Below are 21,332 nucleotides of genomic sequence, written 5' to 3'. Positions count from 1 at the left end.
ATATACACATGGCCGGTAAGGTCGTTGTAGTGGCAGCATGGAGATGTAACAGGGTCAGCGACGTACAAAACTATGGAAACAAGTCTAAGACTGTTACGTCAATGCACCCCAGAAAATGCTGTCGATGGCGTGTTTTATCCCAGTGTGATCCCAAATCAGCAATGTAGTGAACCCTTGATTGTCAACATGTTTATTGTTCACATCAGCAAATCCGGATGTTCTGATATACTTGTTTCACTGGTGTGTCTTCTGGTGGAGTCCTCCAGTAACACGCGGAGTACAGAGGGAAATATGTGCGAAATAACGTTCACAATGCAAACAGTTGTCAACGCCAATGTGTGGTTCAAAAGCATGTATATCTTCAGACTAACACAACAGCTCCTATATGGTTGAAAATGATCAGTAAACAGTAAAATAAGGCCCATATCTGAATGTACACACACACACACACAGTCAGGTAGAAGCAGCAAAGCTACTGAGAGTTTAACACAGAGACTTTAAAAACTGAGATTTGTCTCTTGTTCCTGCACAGTTGAGGCGGACGCTGCAGTGGAAAGGCACGTCATCACAGTTTGGCATGGGGCAGCTAAAGGAGGCCAGCACACGCTATCGAAACAACTGTGAGTGTGTTGTATGTATTCAGTCATAAATCACAGCTCTAAGGCCTGTGCTGCTGAGTGAAGCTTAAATAACTAAAAATGCATGCTGTTGTGCGACATGAATACGTACCCTTTTATATGAGAGCAATACATTTTGATGTTTCCGTCATATTCAGCGTACAATTACAAGAAGCATTACATAACATTTTACACACAACACAGAGAGATGGTCAGCCACGCGTGGACTCATGCAAATATATAAATTTACTCTAACTTGAAAAATAACCACACTGTGCACACTACACACAGACACTATATATAACAATACACTAACACAAACATATTTAAAGGGGCTACTGGTCCCAGGGCAAAGATCCTGACTCCCAGGCTGATTTGTCTCTAAACCATCTGTCACCATCTGAGCCTCCACAGGCATTTCCCCTTCTGTACAACAACACCTCAACGGACACGCACACACACTGCAGTGAAGCCGGGCCTCTGCACGTGTGCGTTTTGCTGTTTGTGCTGACCGTGTCTTGTATATATGCGGCGTCTATTTTTGGTTCCCAAAGTGCATGCTAACGCTCCGTAGCAGCGTGGCGTGTTCATGTGTTCTCCACACACCGCATTCATTTTGTATACCCTTAGATTGTAATTTAGAGGCGTAATTTGGTATAGAAATGCATAGCATTTGCTCATGCACAAATATGCAAATACATTTCATACATAATTTAAAATGCAACACGAAAAGGACACAAATTCCTTCTGATAAACAAGTCGAGGGAGGAGCAATGCTCTCTCCTTCATTTGCTGCTACAGGGAAGAGGAGGAATTCCTAATTTAATTAAAAGGTCGAATGTTTCAGAGTAAAAGACCGAAGGCTGGTAAGCCATGTTTGTTCAAGGTATTATACTTCTCTCTGTGCAGCTTTACTTGGTTTGAGTGACAGAAACTGCACAAAGTGAGACGGAATTTGTCTGTGCGTCCTCATCAACAATGTCTTCGCTCCCCCCGTTTCTCCTCGCCTCTTTTGTCCTGCCCTGCTCTGTCGTCTGCAGTTCAATTCTCCACCATTTGCATTCCCTTGTTCTCTCTAGACCTCGTTCCTTCAGATGATTTAATTGGCTCAAAAACTGTTTACACCCGACATGCATTTTCACCTTCCATTCCCCGTAGAAGTATTTGTAGAGCAGTAAACAACTTCAGCTAATGAAGAGGATTTTCATCATTTGCACTGTTCCCAACATGCTGAGAAGTTTGTAACATCCCTAATTCAAATTATGTTTAAAGACTTTGGATGATCGGGAAGCTCCAGCAAGTGAAATCTGAGCTCCGATGACAAATATAAATTCTTAATTCAACCCATGCTCAAACTGAATCACTGCTCTTACCTGGAAACAAACTGACGGTTTCTTTCATCCAATCAAAGTGCTCTGGGTAAGCCATGGTGAGACAGTCCCAGACAATTAGAGCCTCCTCAGATGTTGCGCTTTGATGTCAAATTGCACTCCTGATAAATCCATTATGCACCTCAATTTTCTTTTAACAAAACATGAAACAGCGCTCGAATTGTGTGCCGATGATTCCCTGAAGGAACAACACTTCTGTGAAGTCATCAAATTGACAAATCAGGTCAGATCCAGGATCCTCTGCAGTCCCCAGCGAGCTGCTACTACTACTACTGCTACCCTGCCTGCATGCTCTGTTAACTCCCAATGTGAGATGCACAGGACACAAAAAAGTGCCTACGCCAGCAGCCCGAGCCGAGGCATGGCCAGACAGCTTAAGCCTGGACCCATCCCATTTCACTTTTATTGTTTGTCTAACTGGGTTTGACTGGCCGCATCCCAAACAGTGCACCCTCTGACCTTCACTGTCCTCCTCCCACTAATGTGGCTGTCAATAGAAGCACACAAAACAAGAGCGCAAGTGTCCGATGTGTTCCCACAACCCACAGGACACTGTTTGTGTCCCGGCTGCCCTGTCAAACACAAACACCTGCACACAAACAACAAAAAAAGCTGTCTCCCATTCAGACCAGCATGTGTGGATATCAACGGGGGTGTCAAGAGCTGCACCACCAGGCGCCCTATCGCTGCCTCTTTCACAAGGCCGGTCACCGAGAGGAAGACAGATAGTGTGACGGAGGAGATAAGATGGAAGAAAGAGAAAGAAACAGCTGGTCCAGTCAGCAGCTGTGACAGAGTTTGGCCATTTGCCCACGCTAAGGGGACATTCAGCGGTGGCAGCCACCGACAGGCCCTGTGCTGAGGGCGAACACACTTACACAGAAGCAGTGCGAGGCTGTCAGGATCACATTGTAAAGTAGTTTTCCTTCAGAGAGGAGAGGGAGAGTTAGTGAGGGAAGGTAGGAAATGACACTTTTGGAAGGTACTGGCACAAGTAGAAATGTTGTAAATAGTCATGTAATTAAACATAGGCTAAAGGAGTGAAAACTTTTTGCAGTCTTATCTGACACTGTCAATCCTCGAGAAAAAGTAGAACCGTCTTTCTAACCGATCGAAGCCGATTCATCAGATGACGGTCGGTTCTAAAGGTAAAGCCAAGGGCTGGAAAAAAAAATCCTAGTTTATCTTCTACAATGCTGACGATAAGGCTCATGTTAGACCTCAGCTCACCTGTGCAGTTGCCACAGAAAGTTGGTCTACGTGGGTGTGCAGGTCATCTTATACTGCAACACTGAAACACTCAGTGTCAAACTAGAAACACACTCAGTGTGACGAACTTCCACCTGGTTGCTACATGTCTGATGGTTTTAAAGTGACCTACTTTAAGACAAGAAATTTCCTTATCAGCACAAATTGACTGCAAATGTGTGTTTCTTCTGAAGCACCTGGACATTTTGGAACAATGCACATGTTTCTCTCTTTAGAAAAGAAGAATCTTATGTAAAAAAAAAAAAAAAAAAAATCTCATGTTAGTCATAAGAAACTTGATCAAGTTTGGTTAACAAAAGGAGAAGAACACGTTACTAGGCTTCAGTAAAACATGTATGATGCTGAAAGAGTAGATGCTACGCTACAAACGGCAGAAATGCAAAGACTAAACAAATGTCAAATAGTTATTTGTGGAACTGCCTCAAAAAAATAACCCAAAAAATGTAGGTGTATTGCAAACATTGCAGGTAAAGCAAACATACCTTCAAATAGTAGTCGACTAGTTCCAGACAAATATTGAATACTTTTTTGCTTGATATGCCCCTTTTCTAGTTTGCACCTCATGATAAATGAATGACATAGAAACAGATATGCAGCTATAGGTTGCTTATGATGCGCTGCAGTAACTTATGGAGATTTTCTATCAGCCTTCGGTGCACTAAACTCCTTTAGCATTACGAGATGAGAGAAAGTGTTTGATGGTTGGAAGATGGAGACACACCCCTCCACACACCCCTACTGGACATAAACACACACATGCCACCTTCAGCTCTCTGCCAAACACAAACACAAATGCAGCCGAGTCATGGAAGTGCCGAGGAGGTGGGGAGCTGCAGACTAAATAGAGGAAAATATGACTAGAATTATGGCAGCTGAAGCTGGTTTGGCTATGCTAAGTACCCCACACTTTAAGAGCGTCTTCCTCACGACTAATGGGAGGCTACATCATAACTGTCACGAGACAAATGCTTGTTAGTGAGATATATGATAATTCCTGCAAAGTATTGTAGTACAGGCTGTCATTCTTTGGCAGTGTAACCATCTAAATCACTGCAAAAGATGGAGAATTTGTGCAAGGGAGATATTCAGTTCAGACAGTGTCTTCAAGTCGCTCACTGATCTTTCACTATCGAGGAGAAGGATCAGCTAAAGTTGTTATCTCCCCATGTGGTAACATAATGGATGAATATAGCAGGGAAGGGTGACTCTGGGAGGTACTGAGAGATCAGGAGAGTTATCTAAATGAGATCTTTGCAGTCCTGAGGACAGAAGAGTGTGTGTCCCTGTCTGAGAGAGAGTGTGTGCACACGTGTGACCGTGTGCGTGTGTGTGTGTGTGTGTGTGTGTGCGCAGCTGTGTGTCCCGACTTTTAAAGCACATTAAAGCAGAGGGTGACCTAAAACGAAGTCTCTGATCGTGTCTCTTCTATTCAATGACATTTATGTGAATCGAGGATGAAATCTCACCGGAAAATAGAGTATTTTAGTATTTCTGCCTTCGTGAAGAACCGAGCAATGACAGAGGAGGCTGCTGCTTTTACATGCCATTTGAGAGACAAGGATTTTGTTCATTGGGGACTGGGCAAGCAAGCTATCCATTTTCCACTACTTATTCTGGTCGAGGTCCTCTGCTGCACACTTAGTAGATTAGTAGATCCTTTCCCCCAGCCACATCCTCCATCTCCCCCTTAGGCTTTTCCAGGCTAGATGGGATACGTTACCCCTCCAGCATATACTGGGTCTGCTCTCAGGTCTGCTTCCAGTTAGTAGAGCTTGAAATAACATGAGACAATCCAGGAGACTCTTTTTAGTGTGAAGGAGCAACGCTTTTACCCTTAGAAGCTTCTAACTCCTCCACTAAGACCAGTCATCATCGCACTTCGGTCTTATTGTTTCGTTAAGGCATTAAGTTCATGACCACAGGTATATTTACAAGTCAACAACCTCACGTTTGGATGTCAGCCCTCTCAACTTCCACAAAGCAAATCCCCCTGATAATGTGATACTTCATCTAACTCTCAGACAAATATATAATTCGATTTTGAATCCATGCGTCGATATCAGTCATCAGTCAAATGATCAGTTTTGTTTTAATTCTTTTAACTGTGCAGTTAAATGGACCAAAAATGTTTTTAGTACAATAATACTAGTTAATTTGCCATTGCGGATTAACGATGGACATCAGAGATAATGTGTGTGTGTGTGTGTGTGTGTGTGTGTGTGTGTGTGTGTGTGTGTGTGTGTGTGTGTGTGTGTGTGTGTGTGTGTGTGTGTGTGTGTGTGTGTGTGTGTGTGTGTGTGTGTGTGTCCATGGCTGTACTGTTTTTTTTTTATCCATGGAGGTTTTCATACTTGTAGTTTTATGAAGTCTATGGGCAGAGTGGGGGAAACACTAATGCACATGTGGAGTGGACTGCACAATGCAGAGGCAAACCTAGAAGATAGAAAGGTGAGCAGGTTTCATTGAAGTGACCGGGTGCCATTTTTGAGTCTGGTATCCAGTACTTAAAGATTAGAAGCCAATAGATACCTGTAAATGTGTTAGATTTACGCGGCTCTACTGGCAAAAATGGAATGTAGTACTCAGAATTTTCTTTTCATTGGTGTATAATCACCTGAAACTAAGAATTATATTTTCGTTACCTTAGAATGAACTCTTTATATCTCCATAAGGAGCACGTCCCTTTGCATGGACCCCACCATGTTCCACCACCATGTTTCCACAGTAGCCTAGAAGGGACAAACTACATGCCACTACATTCTACAGACTGCTCCTTTAATACATTCATAAGGCCGAACTACAATAACTAACTTCCTGTTGTTTGCAGAACATTGGCACACTCAGTCCCTTTGCGCCCTGCCTCCTGATTTCCTGTGCCACATCCCCAGGAAGGTTCACCTCACAGTTTGAAAACCTCTGGTGTAGAGAGCAGATGCATTTTAAGAAAAATAATATGTTTCATTTCGTAGCCATAGACTGTGCAAACAACGATACGGCTGGAAATTGTTTCAATGACTTCTGACTCACACAAATCCTGGTGGTCTCCCCTTGCTTAACTTTTACTCCACTATCCTATAACATGAGACTTGATGGAGCACTGCATTTTTCTGAGGTTATAAATACCTCAAAACTAATTTGAATTTACATACTACCAACCATGTTTTCAACATCCAACACTTTACTGATACAAAAGACAGGTACAGACCTCTATTAGAGAAAGACGAAGTGTTTCAATTCTCCATTGACACATTGTTTTCCTGCAACTCAGCTCCTGGTAGGAAAAATGCAGCTCTCCAGCGCATTCATTGAGAAAAAAATTGTAGGACTTTGAGATGTGGAATGATAACACAATGACACAAGAGAACAAAGAAGCACCACAGTGACCTAAAATGTACCCCAAAAAAAGTCACTGGAAGTCCGTAATATCGGATGCCTCAACCGACGAGCAAAGGTACATAAAGCGTTGCTCCTCATCTGAACAATATAACGGGGATGCTGATAAAGCATGAAGGAATAACCATTTTTCAGTCCTGCAATCAACACTATAAAGCACGTGCAAAGAAGGCTCTGCCATATGGTATTAGTTTCAGTGCCCCAGGGCTAACATCTGTATGCAGACAGCATCCACATCCAGACTGAAGAGACAAATGTCTCTTTTTTCAAAACTGAGAGCAGTCTTTTCAAAGACTTGCCATTTCAATGAGAAGCAGTCAGACATAAAGAGAATGACTGGCAACACTGCAGGGCACTCTGTGACTATTTGTTTATGTTCGCATCTGGTTGTGTGTGTGTGTGTGTGTGTGTGTGTGTGTGTGTGTGTGTGTGTGTGTGTGTGTGTGTGTGTGTGTGTGTGTGTGTGTGTGTGTGTGTGTGTGTGTGTGTGTGTGTGTGTGTGTGTGTGTGTGTGTGTGTCTATGTGGATTTGAGTGATAGTCTGCTATTGATGCCAAAGCTGTAGTGGAAGAGTAATGTTGGAACAGTTAAGACTCTCTAAATGAAGTTAAAGAAAATAGGATGTGATTATAGTGTGTTTACAATGAAACAGCTTCTGATGAAGCAATACAACTGTATTCTCTTTTCAATAAGAGCTTAGTGGTTTTTTATTTATTTATGTGTAAACAGTGATAGAACTTCCCCTACTACCACCCTGCACTATATTTATTCACACTGCAAAAGCATCCAGCGTTCTCTGTTAGGTTTCATTGCTATTTGCTCCGGTGCACATTCTTATCAAGTATTCAAAAGCTGTTTGGCGCTATAAACTACAGCAAGCTACACTCTCGAGTTCAACAGTCGGATACCAGAATCAAAGAGCATCCGCAAGGGTGTGAAGAGTCACAAGTCAACTGGAGCACTCACCGCTGTGGAATGACTGGAAACCTCAATCTCTTGGTCATTTCATTGGAACTGCTGGAATTAAGTCCTTTGCTTAACTAAGTGTCACCAGCTGCTGTCCTCCAAATTTAACCCCAACCCTTCAGGCATCCAAGGATCTCATGATCTGGGTCAAGACATTGCTGAAAAGAACCTGCACCACCAAAGAAGAAGACTTCATTGGACATCATCCCCCTATGTGACAGTTTGTTGTTTCTTCAAAGCCCTAGAGCCACAGAAAAAAGATTGTTGGCTCATCATGTCATTAAGAAAATCTAGAAAAAAAAAAGACAATGCAATAGTCAAATATGTGTTTGGATAGTCTGAGTGTTGGTTCATCCAAGATAATCTAACTGAAATTGTGGCTGATTTGTCAGTTTGGAGAAAGAGACACGTTTTTATTGATTCATTTATCTCTCTGAATACATTCCATTGTCTGAACTTAAAATGCATAAATTGTCATGCATTGATCGTTTTACTGTAGATGACACAAAATGATCAATGACTTTCATTGATATACTGGCATATAATGTTGAAAAGACATGAATCGAATGTTAAATAATGCTTCTTTTCGATTTATTAGATGTTCTACTATAACATGCTAACTCAAAGAAATGTAATTAACTACATTAAAAGAATTCTGTAAATTATCGCTGACGATTCTCATGTGAAATAAGTCATTAACCATCGATACCAGATGTCTTTGAACAGCTCCTGACCATTAAAACCCGTGTATTTCCTGCTTGAGGTTTCTTGGGCTAAAAGCCCTCTGTTCTTTGAAAGCCCCCTTCTTTCCAACCCATTATCTGCACAGGCACATTAAACCCTCAACTTAATCGTTTATTATTGAAAGCTTGGCAAGAAGCCTTCCCTCCTGGTGTTCTGGGAAAATGGTTAAGGCTGAGATGTAAAAGATGTAGGTTAAGGATTTGTGAAGCCAGTCGCTGCATGGCCAGGCAGCCTTTGACTGGGCAGACATGTTGTGTGTATGAATGTTAGCCAATTAAAAACTGCTGGAAAAAAGTGTGTGTTAAAGTGGACGAGCCATCATCTTTCCCTTATGTAAGTGTGTGGATAAGAGAGTGGGTATATAGGTTTTACAGCAGAGGCCAAGATATTTACAGAACGAACAAGAACAGATCAGCCTTTTGTGTACATTCTAGATGCTACACGCCCATTACTTAATGTTTCCACACCTGACAAGCTTTCTTGTTTTTGCACGGCACATTAAACACTGTCAGATCTACCGCAATGCGCTGCCAGAGAAGGAATAATGCTCAGACACTTTTTTTTCCGAGGAGGAAATAAAATGTTTATAGTTCTCTTGATCCAGTTGAAATGTATTTACATTTTTCAAGTGCTTGAAGATCCAATCGTCTCTAAAATTTGTCACAGAAGAGAGCCAATAAAAACAAATGGAATGGTGAAAGTTCTCCTGTTGACATTAAAGACGTATTGATTGATTCATGACAACTCCATGTCTCGTTTTGATCTGCTACCGTTTGCTCTTTTAAAGTTACTGCACTACACTTTAATACAAACTCAACACTTCCTGTGTCTGTTTCAAAATAAAAGCCCTCTGGGTTTTAGTAGAGATAAACTTAATTTCTTAAAAAGGCTTTTATTGCGAAACATACACACATGTTGATTGAAATCAGACAATAACATGTTTTTGAGTATTTTAGAACCATTGAAAAGAGCCTGATATTGTTGACTTGATTAAATCAAAAGGGATGAAAATTTGTAGGGTACACTATCGGCTATTGTATGTAAACAGTGGTTACACAACCTTAGAAATCAGCCACAACTTAACAGTGCATGCATGAATTACATGTGCAATGTACAAATAGCACTACACCCCTGTATACAACTGAAAATTCTTCAATTTTAGAAACGGTGGATATTAATTTTTTTGTCCTTACATTGAGACAGAAGAATACCAAAGCAAGCCTCTTATTTTCATCCAGCAGTGGTTGACTTTTTTCAGCTGTGTATGACAACTGTTACTAGCAGATTTTATCAGCATTAGTTAGATAATGAAGCTGAGCTTCATGCACTGTTTGAAACAGCCTTTTCATACCGACTTTTTGATGTTTCAAGCTGACTTGTCTTAAAACACGAACACTTTAATGGGATCTTAAATACGCACTTAATGGCAACATAAATAATTCTACACTTCTAAACTGAGATTAAATCTGCACATTCAATGCGAAAAGTCTTCTTAACAAATTCATGAGGAACTAGTATATGTACAAGAATAACAAAATGTTAAATGGCACTGTTATTTCATTTAACATAAGCCTGTTTAGCTGCTTAGCTTTCTTGCACAAGCAAGGTAGATGTCAGATGTATGATTTATCACTCATATTTCAAACCCTAGGTTTTAATATAATAAAAAGAAATGGCTTTTACTGTATGATGAAGATAAAGCACTGACTTCAGCACTATCTCAGATAACAAGTTTGGCTCGGGCTGCTGGAATGTAAACTCACAGAGCTGCTAATTACAGTACACTGATATGGATGCATCCAGAAACAGCTTCCGGGCAGTGAGGAAATTCTACACAGTGGATGTGCTTTCATGAACGGGTGAACAGGTTACGTATTTACTTAGCTAAATGTTCCTGGTCTTAGAGGTAACCCTACATAGATAGTAGGCTGGTTAGGTGGACAGAAAGTTTGAAGTTGGAGCAACTAAACGCACTACTTTAATATTTTTGGGAGGAAATCCAAAGCTTGACAGGCCTGCAATCGTTACAGTAAGTAAGCTATGATCAGAAAATTGCTTTTCAGGGAAGGGGTTTAGCAAATGGTCAATTGATAAGCAATCCAGTCATTTGACAGCAATCTGAGAGCTTTTCTGTCTAAGACCCGTGAAGAAGCAGGAAAGGGTGTGTGTGTGTGTGTGTGTGTGTGTGTGTGTGTGTGTGTGTGTGTGTGTGTGTGTGTGTGTGTGTGTGTGTGTGTGTGTGTGTGTGTGTGTGTGTGTGTGTGTGTGTGTGTGTGTGTGTGTGTGTGTGTGTGTGAGATTGCTATATCAGGGGTCACGCCACTAAAGGCTGTGGCAGGGCCTGCTGTTTATGAGCTGGATGACATGGCTCTGAGAGCATATCAGTCCCTCACATTTCAGCCGAGGACACCGAGGAAATCGTCAGCAATGACAGATGATGCTGCCTGGGATTCTCACCGTAACAGAAGAGGATCCGTTTACACCGGCGCTTTGAGCCACTTCTAGTACGACTATTAATCCTCAGAAAACCACACACATGCAGTGGAGAGGCACAAGGGTGGCCTCTTTTAAATGAGCAAAAGGTCATGCGAGCAGGCACTTATGGAGAGAAAGGAAAAGATGAGAGAAGAGGATTTTGATTTTGAATCAATGGCTAGCATATCCGAGTGTTGCATCTAACTGGCTGAACTGCTAAAAGCCAAAGATGTAAAACATTTGACAAATAAAATAATTTACAAATTACGGGTAAGTCAATTGTACCCAGTGTTGCCCCTAACATTGTCTTGGGGGGGCGGGCAGCTACCCCAAAGGAAGCCCCCGCCCCCACTGAAAGAAACAAAATAAGCTCATACTCATAGAACTGGAGTTACATTCAGTAACTGCGATTACTACGATTTTATATTTCATACCTCACCATGCGGGCGGCACAGTGTTGCAGTGGTTAGCATGGTCGCCTCACAGCGAAAAGGTTCCGGGTTCAAATCTGGGCCTGTGCCTTTCTGTGTGGAGTTTGCATGTTCTTCTTGTGCCTGCATGGGTTCTCTCCGGGTACTCCGGCTTCCTCCCACCATCCAAAAAACATGCACCTCAGGTTAATTGGTGGTCCTACAAATTGCCCAAAGGTGTGAATGAGAGCGTGAATGGTCTTTGTTTCCGCCTGTCTATAAGTGTTGGCCCTGTGATGGACTGGTGACCTGTCCAGGGTGAACCCTGCCTTTGCCCAAAGTGAGCTGGGATAGGCTCCAGCCCTCCCCCGTTCAGGATAAAGCGGGTACAGATAATGGATGGATGGATACCGAACCATGCCAGTATCAGTTTCGTAAAGCCAGGTGTATTTATTTTCTGTCAGCAAAGATGAATCAAAATTGTCTCATTGTGCTGGTCGAGGGCAACCCGCCCCCCTCAGACCATCTGCCTTGGGGAAACACTGGTATCCTAAATTAAAACACTAAATTTACTTCAACAAGAAGACCAGAGAAAACACATCTCTGCATCACAGCAGAACTGCTCCCAAAGCAACATAAACAAACCTATCAAGATTGCTGCTCAGCCTTGAATTTCATAGATTAATTGGTTTCTTGCTCTCTAAATTAAAAGCAATGTCGGTTAATTGTATGGCTGGTTAATTGTACTGGAAAGACAAACAACACAACCGCACAATACAGGGAGTTATCTCGACAACACAGCCCAGTATGACTCGCAGCTCCACCATTAGTCCACACATGGGAGAGGAAAGATAGGTCTAATCTACAAACAGAATAGTGATACTTATAAAACTTTGATTAGGCCACCACTACAGTCTGTGCACCAATCACTTTGCAGCATTTCCTCTCTCCTCCCCCTCTACAATCCATTCACTCGGTATGATGCTTACAACCCACTAGCTTCTCTTCCACCCCACTTGCCTTTAGCTGCAGATGGTAAATGGAAGCGCATACCTGTTGACCTACATTACCACCGTCTTACCAGGGTTGAAAGGAAGAGGTTGCTTCTATCCCGTTGAGAGCACGGTAATGTATAGGAGACGCCTCTATCTGGTTTCAATCAAGCACTTTCTGCATGTCATTAGGTGACAGCGGGAGAGGCGGTGCAAAATGCAATTCTCCAACAGGGATTTTATTTCAGAGGCAAGAAGCAGCTACAAAATCACTGAGCAGCGCAATATCAGGTTCTGCCCATGAGCAATGGTAGTCAGACTACACAGAAGTACAACCATTGGAAAAAGCTTCCTATCAGCTGTTCATTCACTTTGCCAAAAATACAGATTGAATATGACCCGGGCCTGTTTGGCTTGCTTTATTTTTGTGTCTGTTTTTTTAAATAATTAAGTCACTTTTTAAATTAATGAAAAACATTTTGCATGTTTACTGACTAAAAGAGAGAGCATAGTTAGCTTATAAGTAAGATGTACCGCAGTTGAGTGCCCGCTAGCAAATAATGAGCAAGCAAAAAGGTAAAGCTTGTAAAACATTTCTATTAGAAGGTATGATTAGTGCTGCAGGACCTGATTTAATTTACAGAGCAAACAAAGAGTATTGTGTGGAGGACAGCAAAATATCTGAGTCAAGCATTTGGCCATAAAAAGAGTCCAAATTTGCTGTTTTAGAAGGATTTAGTGTACACCTGACCTGATTGAAGGTTGTTACACTTAGTCAGACCAGTTATCCACATGCTCCCTCACACATTTTTATGCCACAGCAGCTGTTGTAGGGCAACAATCATTGCTCAGCACCCTAAAAACATTGACCTACATCTCACCGACTACCGCAAGGGAGGAAACTAGCTCCTAGAACCATGTAAAAACAAGGTCCAGTGCCATTTATGGACAGAAAGTTAATGCTCGCTGGTTGCAGTTTGTTAGGAACCATGGCCCCCCACAGGCTCTATCTGCAACCACACTAAACTGTAATGTATCAAAATGGTATTGGATTCTGCAAGATGCTTCTACAGTACTGGCATTGTGCAAATAAAATGTTGAGATTCAGAATGTACGTTCAGTTTGGCAATATAAAACTGTCTGAAATATCTGCACTGCATAAATGCTGTGTAGAAGACATAAGGCACCGACAGTGACAAACAACAGTCAGTACTTAAAAGTATCAGCTCTATTGATCCAACAAGTGGCAATTCAATTTAGGCACTGGCCCAAAAACAATATACAGTAGTCAATCAATACAGGCTACAACTAACAATAAAACTCAACCAGTCCAAAAACGAGCACCACTCCCCCCCGATTCAGCAACACTCAATAAGTCACATCTGTGTCACTCCACAGTCTCCTTTCATCTCGGAGATGTTTACTTTACTTTTGTCTTTGAAATATTCACTTTTCATTTCAGCAGCCTTGCTTTTCTCTAAAAGAACCACAGCTCGTTTGTCTCTTGAATTTTCTGCTAATGCACTTTCACATTGTGGAGGCATTTTTCCTTGTACTGGAACAGGTGGACACATTATTGGGCCACATAAACACCAAAACTGAAATGTATTTGGATGAAATTGTGGCTGATGAAGTAAACCTATAATATATACAGAGGCTAGTGGTCAAAATCCTGAAGTGACAACTCTACATTGAACACAACGCGAGTCCTCTTCCAGAAAACCGAACAAACGGGGCAATCATGACAGAGACAAATAATTAAATTTAATCTATTATGTTTCATGCTAAACAATTAAAAACAAAGACAAACTGAAAGACTGAAGTGATGCAGCTGAAGAACAGTGTGGGGCAAACTCGACCGCTCCATAGACATCAAAATGATACATCACCACAGGGATACACAGGCCTGATTCCTTGTTTACTTCAATAAAATGAAGCTCAAAGCAGCTGAAACAAACATTTGAGGATCAACAAAAATCTGCTCTCTTTCAAGAGTCTCTAGCGCACCAAACGAAATGTCTATTGTGGAAAGTAAAACATACAGTATGTGGCATATGTGATTTTTGTTTTAGGAAACAACATAGGAGTCGTACTGTAGCAGAGTGATGCCGCAAAAGTTGACAATTCTGACTGCATCTGACTTTTCACTGGTCTCCTGACTACGGAGGCTTTTGACTACATAAAATGCTAAATATAGCCCGTCTTCTTTCCCCACCAAACAGCTTTGCAGATAATGTGGGCCGCCAGGCAGTGGTGGGTCAGGGTGTGAAAGGATGACATGCGTCCAGTGGAGATGCTCTCATCAGCGGATCTCGGCTGCGCAGCGTTTGAGGCTCAGCCGCAGACTCATACCAGTCCACATGACTTCACACACTGATGCTGGCTGATAACGGGCCCGGATTAGGACTGCCGTGTGTCACTGTGCGAGTGTGTTCGTAAATGTGTGTGTGTGTGTGTGTGTGTGTGTGTGTGTGTGTGTGTGTGTGTGTGTGTGTGTGTGTGTGTGTGTGTGTGTGTGTGTGTGTGTGTGTGTGTGTGTGTGTGTGTGTGAGTGAGTGAGTGAGTGAGTGTGTGTGTGTGTGTGTGTGTGTGTGTGTGTGTGTGTGTGTGTGTGTGTGTGTGTGTGTGTGTGTGTGTGTGTTTGTTTGTTTGTTTGTTTGTTTGTTTGTTTGTTTGTTTGTTCCCAGGCCTAAGATCCGTGGAAAAGCCACAGATATGCACGCCCCATATAACCACTGATTCCTCCCAGTAGCACCCTTCAGCTGCTTTGTGACCGGATTCCAGCGAGCGTCTGTGGCAGGGCACCTGAGGGGCAGTAAGATGAATCAAATGGGTCATAAGATGTCTACCAGGTGCAGAAAAGAAAGAACAAAATTCTTCTACACAAACTTTTGCTAATTCTTAAAACCTTTTTGCTCATTGCTTTATTATTGTTTGCAAGTAAGCATTTTTGTATTAAAGGATCACAAGCCAAGAAGTTGTATCATAGATAAAATCAACTAAAAACAAAAAGCTAAATGAGGGATACATTTAAGTCAACACCAGAGAACTGCAAAATGATGTGGAGCAGATATTTTAAATGCTGTAAATTAATAATTTTGTGTAGGAAAGGTGTCCCGTAGCTGCTCTAAATCTGAACTGTAAAAATACAAGGTTTTTCTAGATTTCTCTGTTTGCTTAGGATCTATTTATGTCTAACTACCCTTACTTTAATCACAGTATTCTGGGGAGAAAAAGGAGTAGGAGCTGATAATACAGTCACAGCCTGTTACAATCAGAAACTCACGTGAGACTGGGTGTGTTAGTAGATTCAAACATCACACAATTAAACTGAGCTTATTGTCCTTTGGTTTTTCTTTCTCTTTCCACAAATTGTCTCCATCTCATCCATTCAGCCAAATAGAAGAATAGTTTGATTCAAAAATTTTGCTGTGGAGTTTCTTTTACATCCGACTGAAATGTAAATACCATTGCATGTTTTACATAAACGGGATTCAGGATCACAAATGAATATGCTCATCCCATAGCTCAATTTAAAGGCTATAAATACATTGAAGCACAACTGCAAATGCTTCACACAGATCTACGGACAAAGCCAATGATTGACAAGATGAGATGTAGCAGCCATCGTGCATGTCTATTTTTTTCAAGGACAGTCTGTCAAAAAAGATTGCTAGAAGCAATGTAGGGGTTTTTCATGTCAATATCAAGCCATCAGAAGATATCACAAACTATTGAGACCGCTTGAAGTATGACATGTATACCGTGTGATGTCAGATTACATGCTTACCCAACTTTATTTGAGAAAAAAATCCTTAAAGGAGCAGTGTAGGATTTAGTGGCATCTAGCAGTGAGGTTGCAGATTGCATCTCCTTCAATTGTAATCAAGTAGCAAGCAAGAACCTACACTGGCCGCGATGAACGTGCAAGTCCCTCTCTAGAGTCATAGTTTGATTTGTCCTTTCTGAGCTACCGTAGAAACATGGAGGTGCAAGATGGTGGGCTCCGTGGAGGAGGACCTGCTCCCTTTGTAGATATAAAGGGCTCATTCTAACGGAACAAAAATAATAATTCTTAGTTTCAGGTGATTTTACACGAATCAAGACATAATTATGAATAGTATATTATATGTCTGTCAAAAGCTTCCCCTAAATCCTACACACTGGACCTTTAAAATCCTTAATCAGTCGGGTCAATCTTTGGATTTCTTCATAATCTGAGATATTGTGCACTGGGGCTGTAGTAAAAGTGATCGTCTGAATGAATTTAAAGTGTTTCAATGGGAGTAGAGTCATTTCCTTTTCAATAACTACAAATACAAGAGTGTAAATGTAAGAACTGAATTGGTTCCTACCTACATAAACCAAAATGTTATTTCCAAGGCCAAGGAAGATATCATTAACAACTATCATAGTTCATGAAGTTACAGGTTACGTTAATGTAGACGAATCCAGTGACATTTAAAACACAGCCAGAGACAATGTTTTAACCAGTTCAAGGCCAGCACTCACATGATCAACCAGGTAGCAACAGCTGCTAAAATCAACAAGCGACTTTTGTAATTTCTGTCACTGATTTGAAGTAAGAAGATTCAACTCTCCAGACCAGCTACTAAACAGACCTTGTGTCTCACTGTCATTCATAAAACAACGCTGCTCATGAAGATGTGAAGCAATACCCCCAAGCTTTTAGATCCATTTCCTACTACTCAGCACAGAAATACACACCAAGACACACACACACACACACACACACACACACACACACACACACACACACACACACACACACACACACACACACACACACTAACTCACTTCAGGAGGATTGACTGGAAGATAGCTGAGAAAGTAGCAGCCATCATTACCTTGTCTGCTTGTAAACCACAAGAGCCGGAGTAATCATCACCCTTTAACACAACGTTTCCTATTACTCAGCACACACACACACACACACACACACACACACACACACACACACACACACACACTCACGCATGATCCATTTCTGCAGATGGATAAATTACAGGGAGGGAAATGCACAGTGGCACAGTCGTCCGAGGCAGAGGAAATGAAGAGGCTTAGCTAGAAGGATAATAGAACGACAGGGGGAAAACAAAGCCAAATAATTCATAATGCATTGTAGCATTCTGCATAACGGCACAATCAGGAGTGCTGCCTTTTTCCTGGAGCAATACAAAAGAGATGAGACAGCTGCTTGCAGGGCTGAAAGAGGTGAAGGACCTACTTTCTGCTGTTGACTTTTTAGGTGAAGGAGGTCACGCTATCTTTAGCAGATAATGAAGGCGACTGACCACTGTACATGTCATGTGGAGCGTAAACGCATGGGTGACGAAACCAAGTGGCCAAACCACCCAAATTAAGTCATCCCTCTATGACTATGTGATCGCTTTGTTAACTAATCTGGACTCAACTGTTGCCGTCCGAGGGGTCCACCATTTTGTTAGCGCTGTTGCAGTAAAACAACGATGTGCAGCCCATTTATATTTCAGCAGCATGCGGCTTCCTCCTCTTCCTCTTCTTCTTCTTCTTCTTCCTGCATTGACTGACTCCGGGAGTTGTCTTCTTAAACACACCGGGGGTTTAAAATAAGCTCGTGCCTGCCTTAATTAGAGCTACACTGGCAGGGGTTGTGAATGCTCTACGATCAGAACCATGCACGGCTGCTGCTCCTGAAGCTCCTCCGGGAACACCCCCCCCCCCCAAAAAAAAAAAACCACACACAACACAACAAACCCCCATTGAGTACATAACTGCTAAAAAGCCTATATGCTGCATATTTTGCCCCTCCTTCTTATACTAACAGGGAGCTCCATTTAACCCAACCACAGAGTAGAAAGTTAGGCCGAATGCGTGAGAATAAAACCGCTGCACAGTCTTGCTTCGGAAAGGCATCGGATGCAAACATGTGGTATAATTAGTGGATAATAGTTTGATTGTGAATAGTTGGCCACTAATTACATAACATGAAAGAGTTCACGTCATCTCATAGGGTTACAAGTGCTCCACAAATAGAGAAGTGTATCAATCAACCTAATAGACGCACTGGAGGAGCGCTAACCTGCAGCTGCTCTGGTACACAGCGTTAACATGCCATCCACGTCAGAGTGGATCTCTTTTTTTTTTTTTTTTAATATCAGCTAAGTCTCTGCATCCCTCTTTTGATGTCATTTCCTGCAGTTTCATGCCCAGGCATCAAAGAGAGCACAGCTGTGTCGTTGGACGATTGCTTTAATCTATTCAGCTAGTGCATCTGTGTGCTCTGTCTTACGCTACGTCATTAGCCGCCTGCCTTGTGTGTGTTCTCGTGTGTCTGTGTGTGTGGTTATGCGAGTAACCATGTGAGTGCATATGTATTCAGTCGTACGCACACGCACACACACACACACACACACACACACACACACACACACACACACACACACACACACACACACACACACACACACACACACAAATGATGACATGAGAGTCTAATGAGGGAGTTTTTTTTATGCCTGAAGTTGTGTTGGGCTCCCAGCCGAAGGCCATGTTAAGACATCACATCACAGATGCTAATCTATGTGATGGTCAAGTATCCGAGCAGAGCTAAATTTAGGCCCAGATCGCTGTGTTTGACTGACGAGGGATGAGAAACAACATTCTCCGCCGTCAAAAGACGAGTGAAGAGTAGATGGTGAGAGGAGAGGTGCAGGCAATCAACTAAAGACATAACGTCCGCCACCCAGGATATCAATATTAACACGGCTTCGACTCAGTTTTGCATGAAAACGTGTCGGTTTGCGTGTTCACTGCCACACGATCTGACATGTGAACACTGTGTCGACTAAAAAGCATGGCAGGAATCTTGATTGCAAAATTGACTTCGGGAGCTGAATGGAGTCAATTTTTAGAGCGTCACAAACCAAATGTTGGGACAGATTAGATTGTCTTGCCTCATATAAATCATTGTCAACTGACGATGTCCAATCAGAAAGTAATCTATTCTGTATAATTAGCTTAATAACAGGATGCCATTTGTCTTCTGTAATACTGATTGAATGGATTTCACTCATTTGGTCAAGACAAATGGGACTCTGAGCACAGACTGGAATAACAATACTATGTCACTGTCTGGTCTCAGTAATGGCCTTGATTGACTATGGTGTGATGTTTATTTAAATCAGACATTAACACTCGCAGTCTTCCATCCTTTTTAACCATCACGGTTAGCACAAGTGGCACGTCCACTGTGTATTTGTCCAATGTCCTGAACGCTGTGGGAGTTTAGACTAACGTTAGCAGCGCTGCCCTGCTCATAAATCACAAATAACTGATTCACACTGTTGCAGAAAAAGTTGGTGTCCGAGATAATGCTATGTTTGCAAAACTCGTGTTACTCCTTTCTCCCATAGCCTGCGTCTTTTCTCTTGTCAGGTTAAAAGTATTTAAACTAGGCAGCCATACCAGGTTATATTAGAAAGAAATAACATTCTCACACTGCATTTCTTCATGGTATATTCAATGGTAGGACTTACTCTCTTTCCACTGCAGTGCAAGAACAGTGCTGTTTCTTTCTGATGTCTTCCATATGTAACATCAACTGGTTTTAGCTTCAGTCTTTTAGCACGACATCAAGTTCATATTTAAGAGCACTTCCAAGATTCTTGTTTTAGAACATGTCAGCTGAAAACATGAAAAAAACTAAAGGTTCAAAGGTCGGATTAAGTTGCTTCAAATACACAATAGTCATATCGAGCCACTGTTGCACGTTGTCTCATAATTACCTCCCAGATGGTGGATACAGTGCGGATGTGAGGAGGATGCTATGATCCAAGCCTCAGTGCGATAGCAGCCTGCATCTTCACCCTCTCAGTTCCCTTTGAAGTCTCCCCATGGGGGTGTGGGAGAGCTGGGCGTTGGTAATGAATCAAGCTGAGCCGTAATGAATGTCCTTATTCAAGTCTGCTTTGATGAAATTCCACCTGACTGATCTCAAATCACAGAACAAAACAGCGCGGGCTCGCCGACAACCGTTATGAAAGCTACAGTGTATACCGACTGGCAACATGATGGAGAGTATCGAGCGACTCAGACGATCCCTTCAGGATACTTTACTCACTTTCTTCCCTTTGCTGCTTCTTCCCTTCCTTCCTGCTTCCTCTGTGATCACTGAGTAGGACGAAATCAGATGAACGTGTCTACAGTTGCACTTGCATTTCAAAGTCAAAGTCTCCCCTCCTGCATGGTGGTCATGCCCCCTCAATATACCCCACAAGAATACGCCCAGAGGTGAGTTTCAACAAATGAGACATAATTCATTCTTCCTGAAGTAGCCTACATACAGAAGTATTCATGATCTCTATAGAGTAATTTACCCCACATCACTCTTCTACATTCACCACTGCATTGCGTAAATACATCAAACACACACAAACATCGTAAAATACACCAAAGAACATGTCTGTTAACAAAGCCAAAGTGATAAATACATTACAAGCTGCAGTCTCACAAATGATCGCAAAGTCACCGTCAGTCAGCTGCATGTGGCCATAAAAAATGAGCCTTCTTATTTTACAATTCTGACAAGACGAGGTGCTACAGCACTGTCGACACGCTGGGTGGAAGTCTCATCTGCAAGTCTGCAGTATTCAAGAGAGGTAGAAAAGAAAAACTGCCAGGAGTAGCAAAAGAAGTAAGTAATTATAGAGAGAGATCTTCGAGACAAAGCGTGCAAAAGACTGCCAACAGCATTTAGCTGTGGATAACTGCTGCTGCTTCAGGTTATGAGTTGTGTTCGCGACAGTTGCAACTTTGAGCTTTTAGCAGGACTTGTAAAAACACCGCGAAACTGCTTTTTAAACTGCAATAAAAGCCAGGTCTGTGTGAGGATTACACTTAAAAGATTAACCTCAAAGAAAAAAAAAAAAGAAGAAGAGAAGATTAAGTCAAAATTAAGTTGCGCATTAGAGATATAACAAGGTAGGCCTCGGATTGAAGCTTTTGTGTCGACTAAAGTTTTATACAGTGTCTTAAAAACCTCATTTCAGAATAATTTGATTTCCTTAACCAAGT

General features: G+C 41.9%; 2 protein-coding genes across 4 annotated transcripts in view; one reads left to right on the top strand and one right to left on the bottom strand.

Moving 5' to 3' along the window:
- The window catches only part of pak5 (p21 protein (Cdc42/Rac)-activated kinase 5), a 60,253-nt gene that overhangs the window by 32,950 nt on the left and 5,971 nt on the right, over nucleotides 1-21,332 (bottom strand). Inside the window, exon 1 of one of the 3 annotated variants that reach the window (XM_069716214.1) lies at nucleotides 1,991-2,355. The exons of 1 other annotated variant lie outside the window; for it this stretch is intronic. In XM_069716214.1, the coding sequence (XP_069572315.1) occupies nucleotides 1,991-2,045 (55 nt within the window). In that variant the 5' untranslated portion in view covers nucleotides 2,046-2,355. Of the gene's footprint in view, nucleotides 1-1,990; nucleotides 2,356-21,332 lie in introns of those variants that run through there. One more of the 3 variants, XM_069716215.1, reaches the window with a different exon arrangement.
- The window catches only part of LOC138631349 (bromo adjacent homology domain-containing 1 protein), a 100,896-nt gene continuing 97,444 nt past the window's right edge, over nucleotides 17,881-21,332 (top strand). The window contains exon 1 of the mRNA XM_069716210.1: nucleotides 17,881-17,884. The gene's annotated coding sequence lies outside the window, so the exon portion shown is untranslated. The remainder of the gene's footprint in view (nucleotides 17,885-21,332) is intronic.

Source organism: Brachyistius frenatus, unplaced genomic scaffold (genome assembly GCF_029030835.1).
Source record: "Brachyistius frenatus isolate BFR_SWC_R1_liver_20210118 unplaced genomic scaffold, ASM2903083v1 Contig_153, whole genome shotgun sequence".
In the NCBI taxonomy this organism is placed as follows: Eukaryota; Metazoa; Chordata; class Actinopteri; family Embiotocidae; genus Brachyistius; species Brachyistius frenatus.
Note: the sequence above shows the minus strand (reverse complement) of the source record. Positions and strands in the feature narration are given on the sequence as shown.